At 46.2% G+C, this 21,424-nt stretch overlaps 1 protein-coding gene across 1 annotated transcript in view; it reads right to left on the minus strand.

Moving 5' to 3' along the window:
- Nucleotides 1-2,083: 2,083 nt before the first annotated feature.
- LOC116325049 (NACHT, LRR and PYD domains-containing protein 12-like) overlaps nt 2,084-21,424 on the minus strand; it is a 36,483-nt gene continuing 17,142 nt past the window's right edge. The window contains exons 3-6 of the mRNA XM_039608468.1: nt 9,204-9,377; nt 4,978-5,151; nt 2,815-2,988; nt 2,084-2,267 (exon numbers count right to left, since the gene is read on the minus strand). Of these exons, the coding sequence (XP_039464402.1) occupies nt 2,258-2,267; nt 2,815-2,988; nt 4,978-5,151; nt 9,204-9,377 (532 nt within the window). The 3' untranslated portion in view covers nt 2,084-2,257. The remainder of the gene's footprint in view (nt 2,268-2,814; nt 2,989-4,977; nt 5,152-9,203; nt 9,378-21,424) is intronic.

A 21,424-nucleotide genomic window follows, 5' to 3' on the forward strand; every position in this document is an offset into this window, starting at 1 on the left:
AACTCACTAGGCAGTAGGGTGCTTTAAACGAACATAACAAACAGCTCATGTACTCAAATAACACGAATACAACACTAATCAGCTAATGACAATCACCTAAACATCTCACAAGTGGCTACTCCAAAACAAAGACTCAAACGGGCAGCAGAGCAAAGGCAACGGCAAAGGCAGGAGGGACAATCTGCACAGTCTGTTCAAATCAACAAGTCACCCCTCCAAATGAAGGGTCCTCAGCCTTTTATATTCTCAGGTAATTGCAGGCAGCCGTGTCATTGGTCCGTCGTGTTCAAGGCTCCTGCAGCAGCCAATGATGTGAGTGGACTGGCACACTCTGATCTGCATGAAGTTGGGGCGGGCATAGGTCCGGGCCAGCCAATCCCCTGTGAGTCCTGGAACACTTTGATTTCCATAGAGGAAGGCGGGGCCACCTGAGGCCAGAGGCCGTAACAGGGGGGAGCCACGGTATGAGGTCGTTGAAAATTTGTTCGGATTTATGTTCTTCACAGAAAATAAGCCAAAGCCAATGAATTTCAGGTTAAAAAAATAATTAATTGTCTAATTTTTCTTTTGAAAAAAACTGAAAACAGGTCTCACAGACCCGAACACCATACAAGGGTTAATAAGAGAGGCCTTTAGAAACCAGGCCCACAGGAGACAAAGAACTAGGTCAGAGGGTGACAGGTCGCCTTGGCAACAGAGACTTCAGTAAGGGGAAGTAAAGAAACAGGAAGTTTAGTCCAGAGCTGCAGAGGCATATTAATAAAATACAGGAAACCAGACGGAAAAAGCGGAACTAGTAACACAGAAGGAGTTGTTTTGATCAAAACTATGTGTTTGTGTGACGTATAGCAGAACTATATATTCATTCTGGCTTCTAATGCTTTCAGACCTGAGCGTGTGTATTCGTGTGACAGGTCTCCATTTCCGGAAATGTAAAATAAAGATCATTTTTTGAACTTGACCACGACGAGTCGGAAGTCTTTCTCTGTCGCCAAAAGAATTCAAAAGAACGGAATTTAATAATGTTAATCAAATCAACTTTAATTTTATCTGCAGAAATAAACCTCACTACATGAAAAAGAAACATTTGATCCAAGATACTAAGCTGTTGACTTTGACCGCCTTAAAAATAAATTGGTTGAGATCCTGGATCAAATACAGGGACTTATTTTGGTCCTGGATCCCACATCAGCTCTTCAGTAAAGGTGGCTTAAATGTTGTTCTTATTACAGACTCTGATGTTAACAGCTTCCAGCACTATTGTACTTGGAACTCTGTTTTGTAAGAAACAAACCGCAGAAACTATATGATACTTTAAAGCATCTGATTTGGATACCCGAAAAAAAAAAAAAATCTCCCCTTGGGTTCATTTTTTCAGCTCTGCATTTGTGGCATTTAATTTAGTGTTGTTATATTTGCACATATGCCTAAAAAGATAATAATGAAAAAAAGTTTTCAATGTGAAAACACTGCTCCACCTCCTGCAGTTCTCCCTCTGAACCACTAGATGTCTCTGTTATTTAAATGATTGAAGACCAGCAGCACAGCAACCACATCAGCGGTCAGATCACATATGTCCTGTTATTATGTAGAAAAGCATGAATACGTCCACCTGGGAGAAGATTTTAACTTTTTTTGTGTACTGAATCATTTTTATCTGATCGACTGCTCTACATGTAATATGTAATGTTCTGTAAATATATGAAAAACCAACAGAAGAGTGAAAACATTTCGGGTTTCTAGAAAGATCTTTCAGCTCATAGCTGCTCACAGACTGTATTTACAAGAGACAAACTGCAACTCTACAGTACATCTACAGTATATATCAAATATATTCTGCATTTAAATATATTCAGTGATGTTTGAAAGCCTTTCCAGGTGAGTTTGATCCAGGAGGGCCTGAAGCCAGAGTCAGACAGAGACTGCGCAGAGACTGTAGGACAGAGCAGCAGCAGAGCAGTCCAGATACACTGATGATCCTCTGTCAGATCCAGAGGGACACACAGGGATGATGCTGGACTCTACATTGTGTCTGACAGTGGAGCTGTTCTCAGAGCAGTTCACTCTGCAGCACTGACAGTCATCTGCACTTCATTCCTCTGTCAGTCACTGCTGGATGAAGCTCTCCTCTCCACCTCCCACTAACATGGCCCAGTCAGAGCGTCTCTACACACAAGCTGCTGCTGCTTCAACCTCTCTGGATCACCAGGACACAGCTCATCCTCTCTCAGCACACACACCGTCCTGTTTACCATCATCAGCTCCACCTGCAGAGAGAAGGAGGAAGAGCAGAGGAGATAAATAAGTGATTCCAGAGACTCTTCATCATTTTATGAAAATGTTTTTCCCTCCTAGTTTGAGTTTGGACTTTCATTCATTAGAAGAACCTTGGTGTGTCCACTCTGAGCTCTGTAGGAAACCCAACAATCCAGATGGACGGTTCCAGCTGTTAACTGGAGGAATTCCATCCAAACATCTGCTCTCACTAAATTCTTCCTCACCAACAGACTGTGTTCTTCACTGCTTTAAACTTGGAAATGAATGCAGTCATTGGTCTGTGTGCTGCTTTGTTCAGAGTGCTGATTGGCTGTTGACAGTGTTTGATCAGAGCGTGTCAGCTGTTACCATGGTGACCATAAAGGTCAGAAACAGGAAGTGTTTGTGTCCAATCCTGAAGCCTGTCACCATTCTCCTCTCACAGCTTCACTGAGAAGCTGCAGCTTTACAGGAAACACTGGATCTTTGTTTCACACTGACTGTGTTTAGTACAATACTGCTGACAGCACCACCCACTCACTCCATCACTCTACTTACAGCAGAGTCTCCAGTCTGTAGTCTGGACTCTGCTGAAGATCAGACAGCTGCTTCAAATCTGGATCCTTCAGGTTGTTCCAGCTCAGGTCCAGCTCTCTCAGATGGGAGGGGTTGGACTTTAGCGCTGCTGCCAGATAATCACAGCTGATCTTTGACAAACCACAGTTCCCCAATCTGTATAAAGAATGAAAGATGTAAGTTTATTAGACAAAGTGTGAGCTTGAAATCATTCAGTGTTTCATCATCTGTTCAGAGCTGAAGAAGGTTCAGAATGTATAAGTTTAGAAAATGGAAACTCCAAACAGCTGAAGCCAACAGGAAGCAGCTTCAAACAGGAAACTGTGCAGAGTTTCAGACTATATGTCCTGATGCAGCCAGTTGGATTTTGGAGATTTGAATCTCTGTTCTGTGACCAAGTCCTTGAATCATTTCTTCCAGTTGGTCCAACAAGACAGACTAAGTATTGGACATGTGTTGTGGCTCCATTAGGGGAGCTTCTACATGTGATGTGATGGCCCCTCTGGGTCTGTCAGGTCACAGGACTGAAGAGAGCTCAAACTGAGGACACAGTGGTTCCAGTCTGGACCAAAGACTCTATACTGGGACTGAGGGACTGCTTTGACTGCACCCACTGGGACTTTCTAAAGGCTCATGTTCTCACTTACATTTCTTTCTGGGAAAAATTGGGATTACTTTGAAAACAGGAAGTATTTTCCCCAATAAGCAGCCCTGGATTAGTAAATCACTCCAACATGTTCTCAGTTAGAAGAAGCTGTCTTGTTATGAGGGAGAGAAGAAAAAGATTGAGGCACAGAAACTTGTTGAAAGAGAGATAAAGCAGCTAAAATCAGGTGTAAAAGTAAAGCAGAGGATGAGCTGAATAAAGGACACTCAAGGCTGGCTTGGAAAGGAATGAAGTCCATGGTGGGGATGCAGAACAAGGAGCAAAGATGAATGTGATGCTGAATCACCTCTTTGTAAAGGAACTAACTGGAATCTGAAGCTTCAAATGGAACTAAGACTTCCTCCACTAGGTGGCAGTGTCTGATGAGAAAGTGTTAGTGGAGCTGGCCTGGAGTCAGAAACAGGAAGATGCAGGATTTGGGCTGAAATGGGGAAAAGTGGTTCGCACTAGTGCCTTAAAGCAAGAAGGTTGTAGGTTGAAGCTTGTTGGTCAGCTGGGTCTTTCTGTGGAGGTTGGATGTTCTCCCACAGTCCAATGAAATGCTGCTTAGGTTCATTGGTGCTTCTAAATTGGCTGTAGGTGTGGATGTGAGAGAGTGCTTCTCTGTCTCTCTCTGTTGGCCCTGTGATGGACTGCTCACCTGTGCAGGTGGACCACGCCTCTTGCCCTATGACAGCTAAACAGTTAGCAAAAAGGACTCATAGATGGCCTAAAATTCCCCAGTTAGCAGTTTGGTAGATAGCTATGACATGCTAATCACATCCAGCAGCTGTATTCTACCTGTAAGCTGATCCCTGCTGAGCCAAAGCACTTTTTAATATACAAATTACAACCTTTAATAGAAACCTACTGGTCAGCATCTTATTAGCCTGCTGTTAGCTTCATTACACAGAAAACTGATAGAAACTAACAGAGTTGATGAAGAATAAAGAGAAATGTGCTGATTTAAAGCCTTTGAAGTTCTTCAGATGATCTCTGTCCACTTCTGTCCACTCATTCATTCATGTAAGCTTCTAATGCAGCTTTGATCTTCACAGTCTGCTTCATGAAACTCATTCTAACCCTGAATGTCAGAGTCTTCCTCCTTCTCTTTCCCATCATTCATGCTGGCAGTGGAGGAGATTTGGATGTTGGACTGTGTTTTGGATGATGTGTGTATGTTTGTGTTGGACTGCTGTCTGTAAAGCAAACACACATTTTGCTTTGGATTTCAGTGTCAGACAGACTTTAAGGTGGAATGAAGAGTTTTAGAGTTTCACAGTGAATTATCCAGTGGATTTTTCTTCTGCTTTGAAGGTTTGAAATGTGAACATTGTTCTGCTACAGTCAATGGACTAAACCAGAGAAGAAGAAAACAGACTTTACCATGAAGATCCTCAGTGTGGATCAGTATAATATCAGCCTGATGTTTGCGGTTTAGTGTCAGCACAACTTTCACATCATATTCATCTCAGCACAACTAAAACATGCTGACTGACCTCAGAGTTTCAAGTTTACATCCTGGACTCTCCAGGAAACCACACAGATGCTTCACTCCTGAATCCTGCAGCTTGTTCCAGCTCAGGTCCAGCTCTCTCAGATGGGAGGGGTTGGAATTCAGTGCTGCTGTCAGATAATCACAGCTGATCTCTGACAAACCACAGCCCCTCAATCTGTATAAAGAATGAAAGATGTAAGTTTATTAGACAAAGTGTGAGCTTGAAATCATTCAGTGTTTCATCATCTGTTCAGAGCTGAAGAAGGTTCAGAATGTAGAAGTTTAGAAAAACAGCTGAAGCCAACAGGAAGCAGCTTCAAACAAACACAACAAGAGAAAAAACTCTGAATGTTTCACATTAAAGTCGTATCAGTTTCGACCTCAGTTTATTCAGTCATGAGGGATTTTGTGGAGGTGCAAACAGCTGATAAGAACATAATCTGGACACATCTTGGCTTTGAACACTCTTCACAGCAGTTTCATGATCGGGATTTTTGTTTTCCCATTTCCACACTTCTTCTTTCCCTTCACCTTCTGAAACAAGAAACCCAGAACTTTCATGTCATCTTATCTATATCTATATATCTACATATATACATATATATATACATATCTATCTATATCTATCTATCTATACATATCTATATCTATCTATACATATCTATATCTATCTATACATATCTATATCTATCTATCTATCTATCTATCTATCTATCTATCTATCTATCTATATCTATATATCTATAGAGAGAGAGAGATATCAGCTTTACTGAGATCAGAGCCAACCCACACTCCCTCTGTGCTGCTTTCTTTTGGACCTGATGGAATATGTCTGATGTGTTACTGCTGTCAGTGATCTCTCTGTGCATGTCTGTCTCACATCTGAAGACCCCTCACTGCACATGTTGCTCTATAATTCAGTCTAATATAATATAATCATTTAAATCACAGTTATGTCCTTTTTTATATCAGAAGCACACGAGTCCATGGCAAAAGGAGTGGCACAGAACGACGTCCTTCAAACCTGGATTACAAACTGAGGTTAAAGGTTGATGATGTCATCCAGACACAGTTTCTAACAGTCAGCTGGCAGCCGTCAGGGCCTGAAGATTCATCACTGTTTAGCTGATGATGCTGTGATGACCTCATCTCTCCTGGTTGGAGCTCAAAGGGATCAATGATTTGTAAAAGGAGCTGATGGTGTCACCATGTCAGGGCAGACTGCTGAACATGAACGAGCAGCTCTCTGATGGAACCTTTAACGCACCACAGTAAATTACTGCCACGCCTCCTCTGATTGGTGGAGCCAACATTCCCACTGACCTCACTTCCTGTGAGTTTCACTCAGTAAGTGTTTTACTTTGTAGGTTTTCTTCTTCCTGTGTTCTTCAGCTCTTCATATCTGTTAACGTCCTCGTTAGACTTTGTCATTAATTGATTTCATTCACCACGTTTGAATTTAAACTCTTCCAGTGCCTTTTAACCGATTCCCACACTTCACCTTCTGATTTCAGCCTACCTCCTAAGCGTGGCATGTTTTTAATGTCCCTGTTGAATCCATTCAGCAGATCCAGATCACTGAGACATGTGATCTTTCATGTCCAATCAGCTTTGAGGTGGCTGGAGCAGCATGTGATCAGAGTCATCAGTGGTTTCCGTGGTTACTGTGAAAAGGACTTCCTGTTTATTGTGATTGTGTCTTTGTCAGTCGTACCAACCCTCAGTGAAGATACAGAATTCTGCTCAGTGTTTTACTTCCTGTTTGATACGATGCTGCACACTGAAAACTGCTTCATGAACAAACACACTTGCACAGCTTCAGATTTTAGATTCAAGCTGAGCCCAAAATGAAACTTATGTATAAATTCAATAACAAACATCTGTAATCACACATCTGTCTGCTTCCTGGGCGTTTGGTGGCTAATCTAAGCTGACATCACTTCCTCTTTGTCATATTGCTGACATCACTGATCTAGTCCAACCATCTTTCTGCAGCCTTCTTCTTGCCAATCAGCCTCCACTCCACATACTTTAAATCTCACTGCTTATCTGTCATTCTTGTGGCAGACTTCTTCTTCCAACCCACTTCCTTCCCATCTCCACCTCTCCGATGTTACTCAGGTTCCATCCAAACCTCCCTCTTCATCTCCATCACCAGCGTCTGTCACAGTTTGCCGAGGCAAACTGCGTGGAGTGTGAGGAGTGGACCCAGGTGCAGACATTCTCAAACTCAAAACTTAACTGATGGTGAACCGTTTATTAAGGCAGACAGAACAGTACAAAATAAAAGGGCAAAAACAATACAAACTAAGCAATAACCTAAACTGGGTGAACTAGAAAGGAAACACGAACTATGAAAAACTCTGGCAAATAGAAAAACAAACAAAACTCTAAACATGGCGATGATGATGAGGCTGTATGAAAACCTGAACACAGGACATGGCATGGGAACAACGCAGACGATCCGACAAAGACTGAATGAGAAGGCACAGACTAAATACACACAGGAGGCTAATGAGAGAAGTGGGAACACATGGGGGAACAGCTGACACACATGAACATAACGACCTCAGTGGAAGAGTAAAACTAAACACGATGAACACAGGAACACAAGATCTCTTCAAAATAAAACAGGAAACATGAGACGCAGACATGACAACCTGAACTTGACAACGTAAGACACAGACATGAAACACATGAAGGCAGGGGAGACTTAACAGGGGTTGGAATACACAAGGGAAATCTAATAACAAAGAACTAGAACTAATGAGCTTAATCATATAAACATCAAAACTCAAAACACTGGGTCATAAGACCCAGGATCGTGACAGCGTCTAGACTTCGGGGGTCCTGCCTAATCCCTCTCACTGCTGGGAATCCATTCAGCCATGACTGGCCTTCAGAGTCCAATCACCAAACAGCTTGACTAAACTCTGTTCATTAATGAATCCTGTTCAGTTCATCATCATGATCTCTCCTTATTTGTTAGGCTGGATATCTCTGGATGGTTTGATAGCTCCTACAAGGACAGGGACTCTGGTCAGAGGGTAGGCACGGAGAGTTAGTTCCAGATCTACCTTAATGAGTCTTGATTGGGTGAACCAGAGATAATTATCATGGCAAATGACAAACCAGAGACATGCTGAACCATCTGCTGAAGTTTGATCTGCTGATGTAGAAAAAACTGCGATCCAATGATAACTTTATTTATTTCACAGAGCAGTGGTGCACAGCAAAATCTCCAGTGTTAAATTAACACTGGAGAGTGTCTATATGTGTCCACTCCTTTGAGTGTTAAATATAACACTGTTGAGCGTTAAACGAACACTTTTGACAGTGTTGTATTTTTAAAAGTAACCTAGGTGTTTTCAAGATTTACAATGACTAACACTGAGCAGTGCTGATTTTCTAACACTGGAAAATAACTCAAAATGTTAGAAATATTTCAGTGTTAGAAAATCAGCGCTGCTTAGTGCAAAACTGACTAGGTTACTTTTAAAAATACAACACTGTCAAAAGTGTTCATTTAACGCTCAACAGTGTTATTTAACACTCAAAGGAGTGGACACATATAGACACTCTCCAGTGTTAATTTAACACTGGAGATTTTGCTGTGTGGCTGCCTCAACACACTGAGGAGGACAGAAGGAAAAGCGACTAAAAGACAGATTTCACATTATTTGGCTCCTTATCGCCACTTTCTAATGATCTGACGCTACGAGTCATTTTCTCATTCATAAAGTCAAAGGTGTCAAAACTCAGAGGAGAGAAATCGTCTGCAGGCATTTATATTTATACAAAAACTGGAATTCCATTTTAACATTTTAGTCAGCATTACCCAGCATGCCATGCAGCAGTGTCAGTTTGTATATGTGCAATAATTCCTTCTCCAAATGGTTTCTGTTTCACAGATTGATGTGTGCTGTGACCTTTGACCTGCTGAAGAGAGTCAGCTGTAGATTATTCATGGTTGTGTCTGATACTTAGAAATAGGAAGAACGCTACACAGTTAATCACCGCTCGGCGCCGCATACGATGTGTCACTGTTTGAAATGTGAACATTGTTCTGCTGCAGTCAATGGACTAAACCAGAGAAGAAGAAAACAGACTTTACCATGAAGATCCTCAGTGTGGATCAGTATAATATCAGCCTGATGTCTGCGGTTTAGTGTCAGCACAACTTTCACATCATATTCATCTCAGCACAACTAAAACATGCTGACTGACCTCAGAGTTTCAAGTCCACATCCTGGACTCTCCAGGAAACCACACAGATGCTTCACTCCTGGATCCTGCAGGTAGTTTCTGCTAAGGTCCAGCTCTCTCAGATGGGAGGGGTTGGACTTCAGTGCTGCTGCCAGATAATCACAGCTGATCTCTGACAAACCACAGCGATACAATCTGTATAAAGAATGAAAGATGTAAGTTTATTAGACAAAGTGTGAGCTTGAAATCATTCAGTGTTTCATAATCTGTTCAGAGCTGAAGAAGGTTCAGAATGTAGAAGTTTAGAAAATGGAAACTCCAAACAGCTGAAGCCAACAGGAAGCAGCTTCAAACAAACACAACAAGAGAATAAACTCTGAATTTTCATATTAAAGTCGTACATTTATCATAAAAAACATGAAAAAGTCGTGTTTTTCATTCAAGGAACCACATGGCTGTCAGCCGGTGATCAGCTGATCACGGGGCCGGGTTTAAAAGAGAGACGCCACCCACCTGTTCGCCGCTCAGACATCGTTCTCTTCATGTCAGGAGCTCCGAAACCTTGCCTACGTCAGTCTCCGCCTGATTCAGCAACTGTGAGTGTTTTTCCTCTCGATTCTTTTTCTCATCCCGGCCCGCTCGCTCTCCGTCTGTAACGCCAGTTCGAAGCCACGCGCCGTGCACTGATCGTTACTAGAGTAACTGCGTGTCTGTTCCAACCCACCGCTAGCCTTCGCCGCGTTTGGGTCTAGCCAGCACGCCACACGGGCACGCCGAATTACTGTGTGTAATTCGCCCGATCGTGACAGGATGTCTGAGCCGCGTATAGACCCAGCGGAATTCGAACAGCTGAAAGCCGAAGTACTATATCTTCGCGGTGTGGTAGATCGGATGAGCACAAAAATGGAGTCTCTCACCGAAACTGTCCTCCAACTTTCCACTTCCGTCACCTCGCTGCAACGTCAGCCGGCGCCGGTGAGCGCGGAGCCCTGGATCGGACTACCAGATAAGTGGAACGGAGTTGATGGCCGGCCTGATGGTTTGCTTGCCACTTTAGACATGCTGTTTGAATGTCAGCCCACTAAATACGCCACCACCCGTGCAAAAGTTGCAATGCTAACCTCTCTCTTGTCTGGCCAGGCTCAGGAATGGGCCGCGGCTACTTACAACAATAAATCTGCAGCTTGCAATGACTATGCCCTGTTTGTGGAGGAATTAAAAAGACATTTGTTCCCCGAGCAGTGAAGTGGAGGTGGAGTCACAGCTGCTTCATTTACGCCAGGGCAGTCGACCCGCCTGTCACTTTGCCTCTCAATTTGCACCCTGGCCGCTAAGCTAAAGTGGGAGATGCTTCTCACGCTCCATTTTTCTGGAGGGGCTGGCTGATTACATCCGAGATGAGATGACCGGCCGTGAGGCCCCTAAAACCCTGGATGAGGCCGTGGACCTCGCCCTGAAGATTGACCAACGAGTGATGTCGCGGCCTCGCCACACCCCTCGGGCCTTCAAACCCTTCCAGCCTCAGAGGGCCACGTCTTCGCAGCCTCCTCCCCCCTCTGAAGGAGCCGCTGCTAGCCCAAGCAGTACATCCAGCGAGGAGCCCATGCAGCTGGGCAGACTCTCCAAAGAGGAGAGAGAGAGACGCTGGCATGAGGGTCTCTGCGCCTACTGTGGGTCAGCTCGACACCGTCGTCCCCAGTGCCCGCTACGTCCGGGAAACGACGACGCCAGGTAGACTGCGGGGGTGTCCCACCTGGCCTTTCGCCCTCCTCTGACCCCTCCCGCTTTCTGTTACCAGTAATATTTCACCTGAAATGCCAACAGTTCTCATCTGAAGCCCTCCTGGACACCGGAGTCGCTGAGAACTTCATCGACCAAAAACTAGCCTCCCGACTTCGCATTCCATTAACTCCTGTGGATCGATTCCTCCCAGTGACCTCAGTAGATGGGCGACCCCTCCAACCCTACCCGATCCAGTTCCAGACCCAGCCGGTTCGCATGTCTATCGGGGATCATCAGGAGGAGATCCGGTTTCTAGTAGTCTCGGCCACTTCCTCACCTCTCATCCTTGGATACCCCTGGTTCCGTCAACACGACCCCCACATCTCCTGGTCTTCCTGCCAAATCCTGGGTTGGGGTCCCCAGTGTCCACGCCGCTGCCTTCTCTCTCGGACCCAAAAGAACTCGAAGTCAGAAGAGGCCTCTCCCCCGGAGCCCATTGATCTGGATAAGATCCCTCCGGCTTATCACGACCTATCTGAGGTCTTTAGTAAGAGGCGAGCCTCTACTCTACCTCCTCATCGCTCCTACGACATGGCCATTGAGCTCCTCCCGGGAGCGGTCCCTCCCCGTGGTCGCCTGTTTTCTCTGTCGCCCGCAGAGAATAAGGCCATGGAGGAGTACGTTGCTGAGGCTCTCCAACAAGGCTTCATTTGCCCCTCTACCTCTCCTGCTGCTGCTGGATTCTTCTTTGTCAAGAAGAAAGACGGCGGGCTCCGCCCCTGTATAGACTATCGGGGCTTGAACAAAGTCACTATCAAGAACTGCCATCCTCTTCCTCTGCTGTCCACCACACTCGATTCCCTCTCCCAGGCCTGCATCTTCACCAAACTAGACCTACGCAGCGCCTATAACTTGGTGCGAATTAGGGAAGGGGATGAATGGAAGACGGCCTTCATCACCCCTAACGGGCACTGGGAGTACCTGGTGATGCCCTTCGGCCTCTGCAACAGCCCTGCTGTCTTCCAACATCTGATCAACGATGTCTTGCGGGATATGCTAGGCCGGTGGGTGTTTGCTTATCTCGACGACATCTTGATCTACTCCCGCACCGAAGTGGACCATGTTCGCCATGTGAGGGCCGTGCTGAGCAGGCTGCTCGAGTACCAGCTGTTCTGCAAACTGGAGAAGTGTGCTTTCCATCAGCGGTCCACCCCCTTCCTGGGCTTCACCATCTCCTCCGATGGCCTGACCATGGATCCGCAAAAGGTCCAAGCGGTGACCCAGTGGCCTCAGCCCTCCAGCCTTAAGCAGCTACAGAGCTTCCTGGGCTTTGCCAATTTCTATCGGCGTTTTATCCGTAATTTCAGCTCTGTTGTCGCCCCACTGACATCTCTCACCAAACCAGCTAACCTGCCTAAGCCCTTCTGCCTCTCCCCGGGTGCAAAATAGGCATTCCGAGACCTTATCCACCGGTTCACTACGGCCCCCGTCCTGCTCCACCCTGATCCTGCCAGAGACTTTGTAGTGGAGGTGGATGCCTCCGATGTTGGCGCTGGCGCCATCCTTTCTCAACACGGCCCGGATGGAAAACTTCACCCATGCTGCTATTTCTCAAGGAAATTTTCTCCCACGCAGCAACGGTATGGTGTCGGAGACCGAGAACTCCTGGCCATTAAGTGGGCCTTAGAAGAGTGGCAGTATTGGCTCCTGGGAGCGAAAGACCCTTTTCTGATCTGGACTGATCATCAGAACCTGATCCATATTCGCTCTGCCAAGCAACTCAACCCAAGGCAGGCCCGTTGGGCCTTATTCTTTGAGCCTTACAACTTCCACCTCGCCTACCGCCCTGGTTCCAAGAACGGTAAGGCAGACGCTCTCTCCAGACAGTTCGCCCAGGACGACCTCACGTCAGACCCTGAACCTATCCTACCTTCTCATTGCTTCGCTGCCCCCCTTCGGTGGCCCCTGGAGGACTCTATCCGGGATGCCCTGACCGCCGAACCACCTCCGCCTGACACCCCTGCTGGGAGACTCTATGTACCATCCCGGTGCCGTCAGGAGGCCTTGCTCTGGGCTCACTCCTCCCCGCTCTCTGGTCACCCGGGGCCTGACAGGACCCTCCAGCTCCTCCGTCGTGCCTTCTGGTGGCCCTCCATGACTCGGGACGTCCGTGAATTCGTTTCCGCCTGTGACACCTGTGCTCGGGCTAAGTCCTCCACTCAGCCTCCCGCTGGCGACCTTTGCCCTCTCCCTGTGCCGGGACGTCCCTGGTCCCATGTCGGCCTTGACTTTGTTACCGGCCTCCCATCCGTGGACGGTCTTGACACCATCCTCACCTTTGTAGACCGGTTTTCTAAGGCGGTGCACCTGGTCGCCCTGGCCGGCCTCCCTTCCGCCAAACGGACAGCTGAGCTCTTCTTAGACCATGTCGTCCGGCTTCACGGGTTCCCCAAGGACATAGTCTCCGACAGGGGGCCCCAGTTCACCGCCAGGTTCTGGAAGGCCTTTTGCCGCCTGATTGGAGCATCTCCCAGCCTCTCATCCGGCTATCACCCTCAGACCAATGGGCAGGTTGAACGGACCAATCAACAACTGGGGCGCTTCTTGAGGTGCTTCGTCTCCGCCCAACCGTCGCTTTGGCCTCGTTACCTGCTGTGGGCTGAGCTGTCTCATAACCTTCACGTCTCTTCTGCCACCGGTCTCTCGCCCTTTGAAGTCTGTCATGGCTTTCATCCTCCTATCTTCAGCCACCAGGAGGCGGAGGTCGACGTGCCTGCTGCTGAACGGATGGTCCGCCGCTGTCGTCAGGCCTGGATCGAGGCGCGGGCTGCCATTTCCCGAGCCAACGCTCTGTACGCCTAGCAGCATCGTCGCCGCCACCGCCCGGCTCATCCTCTTCAGCCGGGGGATCGTGTCTGGCTCTCCACAAGGCACCTGCGGCTCCACACCGAGTCCAAGAAGCTCACTCCCAGGTTCGTTGGCCCATACGAGGTCACTGCCCGGCTCAACCCCGTGACTTATCGTCTCCGGCTTCCGCCCGCCATGAAGGTCCATCCGGTTTTCCACGTCTCGCAGCTTAAACGGCGCATTACTTCCTCGCTGGCGCCCCCCTCCCCGGCCCCGCCCCCGCCCAGGTTCGTTGATGGGGGTCCTGTCTACACTGTCCGGCGGATCTTGGACTCCCGTGCCCGGGGTCGGGGGGTCCAGTATTTGGTGGACTGGGCTGGCTACGGTCCGGAGGAGCGCTCCTGGGTGCCGTCCCGCTTCGTCTTGGATCCCTCCCTCATCTCGGATTTCCGTCGCCGCCGTCCTGGACCGTCGGGTGCCGATCTTCGGGGGGGGGGTCCTGTCAGCCGGTGATCAGCTGATCACGGGGCCGGGTTTAAAAGAGAGACGCCACCCACCTGTTCGCCGCTCAGACATCGTTCTCTTCATGTCAGGAGCTCCGAAACCTTGCCTACGTCAGTCTCCGCCTGATTCAGCAACTGTGAGTGTTTTTCCTCTCGATTCTTTTTCTCATCCCGGCTCCGCTCGCTCTCCGTCTGTAACGCCAGTTCCGAAGCCACGCTTCGTGCACTGATCGTTACTAGAGTAACTGCGTGTCTGTTCCAACCCACCGCTAGCCTTCGCCGCGTTTGGGTCTAGCCAGCACGCCACACGGGCACGCCGAATTACTGTGTGTAATTCGCCCGATCGTGACAATGGCTTCACTTTTAAAGGTGAAGTGTGAAAGAAATGGACATATTTGAAGTCCAACAACAACACTTTGTAGACGGTCCCTGAGCACTGATCTCACAGCCAGCTGCACATAGAGACCAGTGTTGTTAGTCCAGGGTTAATGTGGGGTTAATCCAGTCACACAGGATGACAATAATCACAGAGGTACACTGGGTAATGATGAAGCACAAACTGGCATTTGTCATGAATCAGCTGACGGAGCATTTTGGGGGGGGAGGGATTTCCTGCTTTTATTGCTGTGCTGATGCATTTTTTTTCTCTCTTTTTTTTCCCTTTTTTTCCCTTTTATTTCTTCTTTGCTGTGCTGATGCAAATGTCTGCTGACAGCTGTGAGTTCGTTCTTCAACAGTCGATGCCGCCTGAACAACGTGTGAAATTTGGAAATGAAAAGTGAAATGAAATGAAAATGAAGCTGAAATTAAACTACACGAAGCTCAAACATCTGGCAGACATTTAATCCCATGTAAATTTGGCCTCATCCTGGGCCGGATTATCCAACACAGACTCTGAACCACAGGCCCAGGGGCCACACACAGCTGGGCTCCATCCAAGAGACAGGAAACTAAACCAACACAATAATAAAAAGCACCATTTGATCTTACATTTTAGCTCTTCAAGCCAAACATAGTAAAAACATGAGCATATCTATTGTGAGTACAAGAAAACAATTATTACAATATAATAGAGTTTTATAATGCATAATGATAGAGGTCTGATCCTTAGTAGTCTAGTACTCTGTGTGCCTTCCAGAGTGTTCTGGCATGCACACACATCCCAAGGTCATGAGAGAGGTCGTACCTTCTCTTTCAGATTTATACTATGGGAGGACACTTACTCTGTATCTGTTTAAGTATAAGGGCCCTTTGTTTAGGTCAGGGGTCGGCAACCCGCGGCTCTTTAGTCCTTATAGTGCGGCTCCGCGTGGTTTGGGAAAATAAATTAGAAGCATTTAGCTAAAGTGTATTTTATTTGTGTTTAGTTCTTTTTTTAATTTGTAGTTCTAAATTGGAAGATTATTGTGATTTTGAAATATAAAAATAAAATTATATCTTATTATTTTTTCATCGCTCAAAATAAGAGTCACACTCGCGGAAGCCGGTGTACCCGCTGAAACGCCGTGCATTTATCGAGACTTTCAACCCCTGGTAGGCCAATTATGGACCTTCGGATCCACATTATGTCAGCAGCTGTTCTCCACAGTGAACTATGTTAAAAACAAACACCGCTCACGCCTCACAGACGACAGCTTACAGTCCTGCATAAAGATGAAAGCAACTTGGTACAGACGATTTGCAGATGCTGTGCGCAGAGGTTCAGGAGCAGAAGTCTCATTGTAAACATATCACGGCAGACCCGACGATGTTTCCATGAACACGCTTTTCAGCTTCTCTTTATTGACCACTTTTCTCACACAGCTGCTGTACGCATACAGCCGGCTGTAGCTTTGCAGCTCACAGCCCGACACACACCAACAACAACACAACAGCAGAGAGAGCACAGACGTTAAGGCGGCGAGGCGTGATTGCGGGTGCCGCTCAGGTGCGTCCGCCTCCCCTGCAGCGGCGCTGCAGACCACGCCCCGCCGCACACATTAACCAGGTAAAATACATATTTAGGCAGAATTTTGCAAATATCTTTTTTTCATCTTTTAGCAGCATAGTGCTTTTTTCCAATCATTTTTTAAAAGTCAGGTCAAGGCTCCAAAGGCAGAAAGGCGATATAAGGGTGGCGGCTAACAACAGTTTTTGTTTGCTACATGGATCATTTTAGTTCAGCTGGGTGTCTTTCCTTTTGTTATATTTCTTTGAGAGTTCAAAATGTGTTAATTACATAAATAAAATGTAATTTTCTCTGTGGCACTTCATGGATTTCATAAGCAACACACCTTACTTACTCTGTGGATTCTTTTAAAAAGCAGTTAAAAACTTTTCTGTTCAAACAAGCCTTTTGTTGATCTACGTATTTGATATTTTTTTTACATTATTTACATTTGATCTTTTACATTGTGTATAATGTCTATTTATTGTTTATTTTAATATTTGTGTACAGCGCTTTGTGACTGCCTGTCTGTGAAAAGCGCTTAATAAATAAACTTTACTTACTTACTTTAGTTGTTCACACAAAGCATAAAGGTAAAAAAAACAAACAATATATACAGTGTTATCTTCATTTTAGATTTCAAAAAGTATTTGCGGCTCCCAATGTTTTCTTTTGCGTGGAAACCGGGTTCAAGTGGCTCTTTGGATGTTAAAAGTTGCAGACCCCTGGTTTAGGTAGACCGCTGGACTCCTGGCACCGGCTTTTTAAGGAGGCGTTCACAGGGTCATATCTTGACCCCCACACACATACACCCACATGCACACTCACTCACGTGCACACACATATACACAAAGGTACGCGAATACACAGGCACTCACATGCTCGTGCATACATACACAAACACAGAGTTTACAATACACCATGTGGGTTTTACGATGGGGTCACTTCTATAAAACTGGTTGTAACAAACAAAGAAGTGACGATCTGCAGTGGGACACCGGCCTTGCATGTCTCTCCTTCTAGAAGGCGCATGCGTAACTCAAGATGAATAAAGGTTTTGTAAGATAAGATAAGATAAGATGACCTTTATTAGTCCCACAAGTGGGAAATTTGTTTTGTTACAGCAAAAGTGCAAAGTTATGTAGCAGAAATTAGAAAACACTGGAATGCAATAAAATAAAATAAAATAAAATACTATATACAATAGAATAAAAATAGACTAGAATATAATAATATATACAATAGAATAAAATAGAAATACAAATGCTATATACAACTGAGTAAGAAAATACAAAAGTACAACTTCGTCAGAAGAAGAATTGTACAAAAATTGCACATATACATATCTTATTGCACGTGTGTGTGTTTGATCAGCTGCAAAAGTCTTTGTTGTGGAGTCTGAGAGCAGTGGGGAGGAAAGACCTGCGAAATCTCTCCGTCCCACACCGTGGGTGCCGCAGTCTCCCACTGAAGGAGCTGCTCAGTGCTGTCACAGTCTCTTGCATGGGGTGGGAGATGTTGTCCAACAGGGATGACAGCTTAGCCGCCATTCTCCTGTCACTCACCACCTCCACTGGGTCCAGAGGGCATCCTAGAGCAGAGCTGGCCCTTCGGATCAGCCTGTTCAGTCTCTTCCTGTCCCCAGCAGAGATGCTGCCACCCCAGCAGACCACACCACAGACGATGGCTGAGGCCACCACAGAGTCATAGAAGGTCTTCAGGAGTGGGCCCTCCTCTCCAAACGACCTGAGTCTCCGCAGCAGGTACAGCCTGCTCTGCCCTTTCCTGTAGAGGGCTTCTGAATTATGAGTCCAGTCCAGTCTGTTGTTCAGATGAACACCAAGGTACCTGTAGCTGTCCACAGCCTCGATGTCCATACCTTGGATGTTCAGTGGTTGCAGTGGAGGATGCTTGTGCCTCATGAAGTCTACCACCAGCTCCTTGGTTTTACTGGCGTTGATCTGGAGGTAGTTCAGCTGGCACCAATCCACAAAGTCTTGAGTCAGTCCTCTGTACTCCTTGTCGTCCCCATCAGTGATGAGGCCAACTATTGCAGAGTCATCAGAGAACTTCTGCAGGAAGCACTGGGTGGAGTTGTGGGAGAAGTCTGCAGTGTAGATGGTGAAGAGGAACGGAGCCAGAACCGTTCCCTGTGGGGCCCCCGTACTGCAGACGACCCTGTCCGACACACAGCCCTGAGTCCTCACATACTGTGGTCGGTCGGTGAGGTAGTCCAAAATCCAGGTAGTGAGGTGATGGTCCACTCCAGAGTTCTCCAGCTTGTCCTTCAGGACCGAGGGAAGAATAGTGTTGAAGGCACTGGAGAAATCAAAGAACATGATTCTCACAGTGCTCCCAGCGGTCTCCAGGTGAGCAAGGGAACGATGCATGAGGTGAATGACGGCATCATCCGCTCCAATGCCAGGCTGGTAGGCAAACTGAAGTGGGTCCAGTGATGAGCTCACCAGGCGCCGAAGCTGAGCCAGGACCAACTGCTCCAGGGTCTTCATCAGGTGGGATGTCAGAGCCACCGGCCTGTAGCTGTTGAGGTCCTTGGGGCGTGAAGTCTTTGGCACTGGAACAACACAGGAGGTTTTCCAGAGCTGTGGGACTCTTCCCAGTCTCAGGCTCAGGTTGAAGAGGTGCTCCATCACCCCACACAGTTGGTCCGCGAAATGACTACTGTGAGATTATTCTGTTATCATATGTTACCTTATATCTGTAATCAAAGTAGTTGAATTAGGATACTGCTGTAGGTCATATTATACCCCTTAGTATAGAGTGTGTGATCTGTAGTTTTAGTTTGCATTATACTTCTGACTTAAAAGAGTGTGAAAATCATTAGATCTATTGGATTGATTCGACACTGTTGAATGTGTTACACTGTTTCTTGACATTTCATACTGCTGAACCATGAAAAGAATGTTGGGTGCAGAGGGCCTTGTGCTGATAATAGAAGAGACAGACCACATTCCATACCCCCACCTTTACAGAGAGCAGAAAAACAAGGAGCCGAGGTCATAACTTAGGCGCGCAGTAAGAGAGAAAACATGTGAAGGTTTAGATTTTTACGACTAGGTGGGGGCCACTAGAGGCTGTAAGAAGCTGAGTAACCCTTCACCATTTGGAGATTTGCTGTGACCCTCTTCATGCATCTCTCCCCATCCGGATGGCTTGTGCTCATAAGTGTTGAATTGTATGGAAATAAATGATTGTTGATTGAGCAATTATACACTGAGTATTGTCCTTCCTTCAGCCCAAGGATTAAAAGAATTGGGAGATTTTAACACTACTGAGTCCGGTATAGTCTCTGGATGCCCGAGGAATAAAAAAGAACCGGGGTGAAACTGCTTTACGTAACACTATGTTTCCTGATAAAATGATGTGACAGGTAGAACAGACTAAAGTGGTGGTGTTACAGCCTTTCTCCCCTCTGCTGCCGAGGCTATTAGTCTCTCCCAAACTCAGCTACAGGACTTCCAAATGAATGAAAGCAGCAGAAGTGGCTTTACAAATGAAAGAGGAAGAGGAGAAGAAGAGGAGAGGGAGGCCACCCTGACCATCACTAGCTGAAAACATTACACTTCCATTAAAGCTGGTGAGAAAATGTTGAGCAGGATGAGCTGCTGGCTAATCTGGAGGCTGTAGCAGCAGCTCACAGTCACCGTGGATTTCCACTCATGAAGAATCTCTGGCTGCTTCATTTCTCATTTCATATTTCATACTTCATTTCAGAGCCTTTAAAGCTTCAGTGAAGCTGTACTGTGATGCTTCCTTTCCATATTCCACTGAGGCCTCCATAATGATTCCAGCTGTTCTGTACACACACTGTGTGCCGTGTATGTCTAATTATTGAAGAAGGAAAAGAAGCCGAGCATTCAAATCCAGCTGGCGAGGGTCCATCACTCATCTGTGCCCGCGGTTCTGTAAACTGAACATCCAGCCGTGGCCACATGGAGCCATCATGGATTTAGTGTGAACAATAAAATAGGCAGTGATGTTTCCACATCTGATCCACAACATAATGACATTAAAATGATGTGATTACATGGAACTGGCAGATCCTGGTTCAGGCTCCAGTCTGCAATCATGTCAGCCATCATGTTCCACCTTCACTGGAGGCCATCTTTGGCTTTATTGTCTACTCTGATTGACTGGCCTGGAATCCCTGTTACCCATAATGCAACAGGCGTCAGACATGGGCAGAAAGAGTCTGAGATGTTTTACAAAGTGAAAACAGTTCTTCTGTTTTTAATAATGCTGGGCCAAAGAGAGAAAAAGGAGCTTCATGGAAGGAATAAATGAGATGAATGAGTCATTACATCCACACCTGAATCACAACACTCCAGTAGGCGCAGCCATCGACAATCAGCTGTGCAACACTCGCACAAATATATCAACTGTGTTTAATATTTAGGGAGGTAGATCATTGATGTGCTTCAGCTCTTCTTACATTTTACCACCAGCATGTTTCAAAAGAAGCAGCTTTTACTTTGAAGGCCAGCTGTCTCTGTTTCCTGCACATGAATTATACTTCATACACAGACCCACAGTCTCTGATTGCTCTGAAATCTCAATGACAGCCAATAGAAATAAAGAAAAGTCCACACTGACAGTCTCTGTGGGGTTAGGCAGTGAACTGCTCACGCTGCGTTCAAGTGCATCACAAACTATTGGAATTGGATCCAACTTTGTGAAGCAGATTTCTTCTCAGCTGCTGTTTGGAACATTTCTCATTTCCTCATGAACTGTATTAAACTCTGTAAATGAACTGAGAACTATTTCTACATTTGAAACTATGGATTCATTGTCCAATTCACGTCTGTACGTTAATGTATAAATGAATGTTAGTCTGGTCTCCATGTAAACACTTGGACTGGTCTCAGCTGCCTTCTCTCTGTAGTCCTTTCTCTTCTCCAGCTTCTGTTTGAAATCCTCTCACAGAGCCTGAATCCTGCTTTGCTGTCATGTTTGTGTGTGGGTCGTCTCTGTAGCAGCCATATCAGCTTCTGATACATGAACATCATCACAGCTCACAACTTCACCTTTATTAGCTTTGACATTCAAGTCTTTCTTTTCTATCTCTCTGTTTCCACACAAGCTCAAAGTCTCTGCAGCCTGTTTTTATCTGCTATCATCAGATCTTCAACAGCCTCATTCACATCCCTCACACACTCTACAGCCTCATCAGTACTGACTTCATCTTCACTGACTGATGGAGCACAACATGAACCTGTGGAGGC

This window comes from Oreochromis aureus, linkage group 3 (assembly GCF_013358895.1).
Source record: "Oreochromis aureus strain Israel breed Guangdong linkage group 3, ZZ_aureus, whole genome shotgun sequence".
Taxonomy (NCBI): domain Eukaryota; kingdom Metazoa; phylum Chordata; class Actinopteri; order Cichliformes; family Cichlidae; genus Oreochromis; species Oreochromis aureus.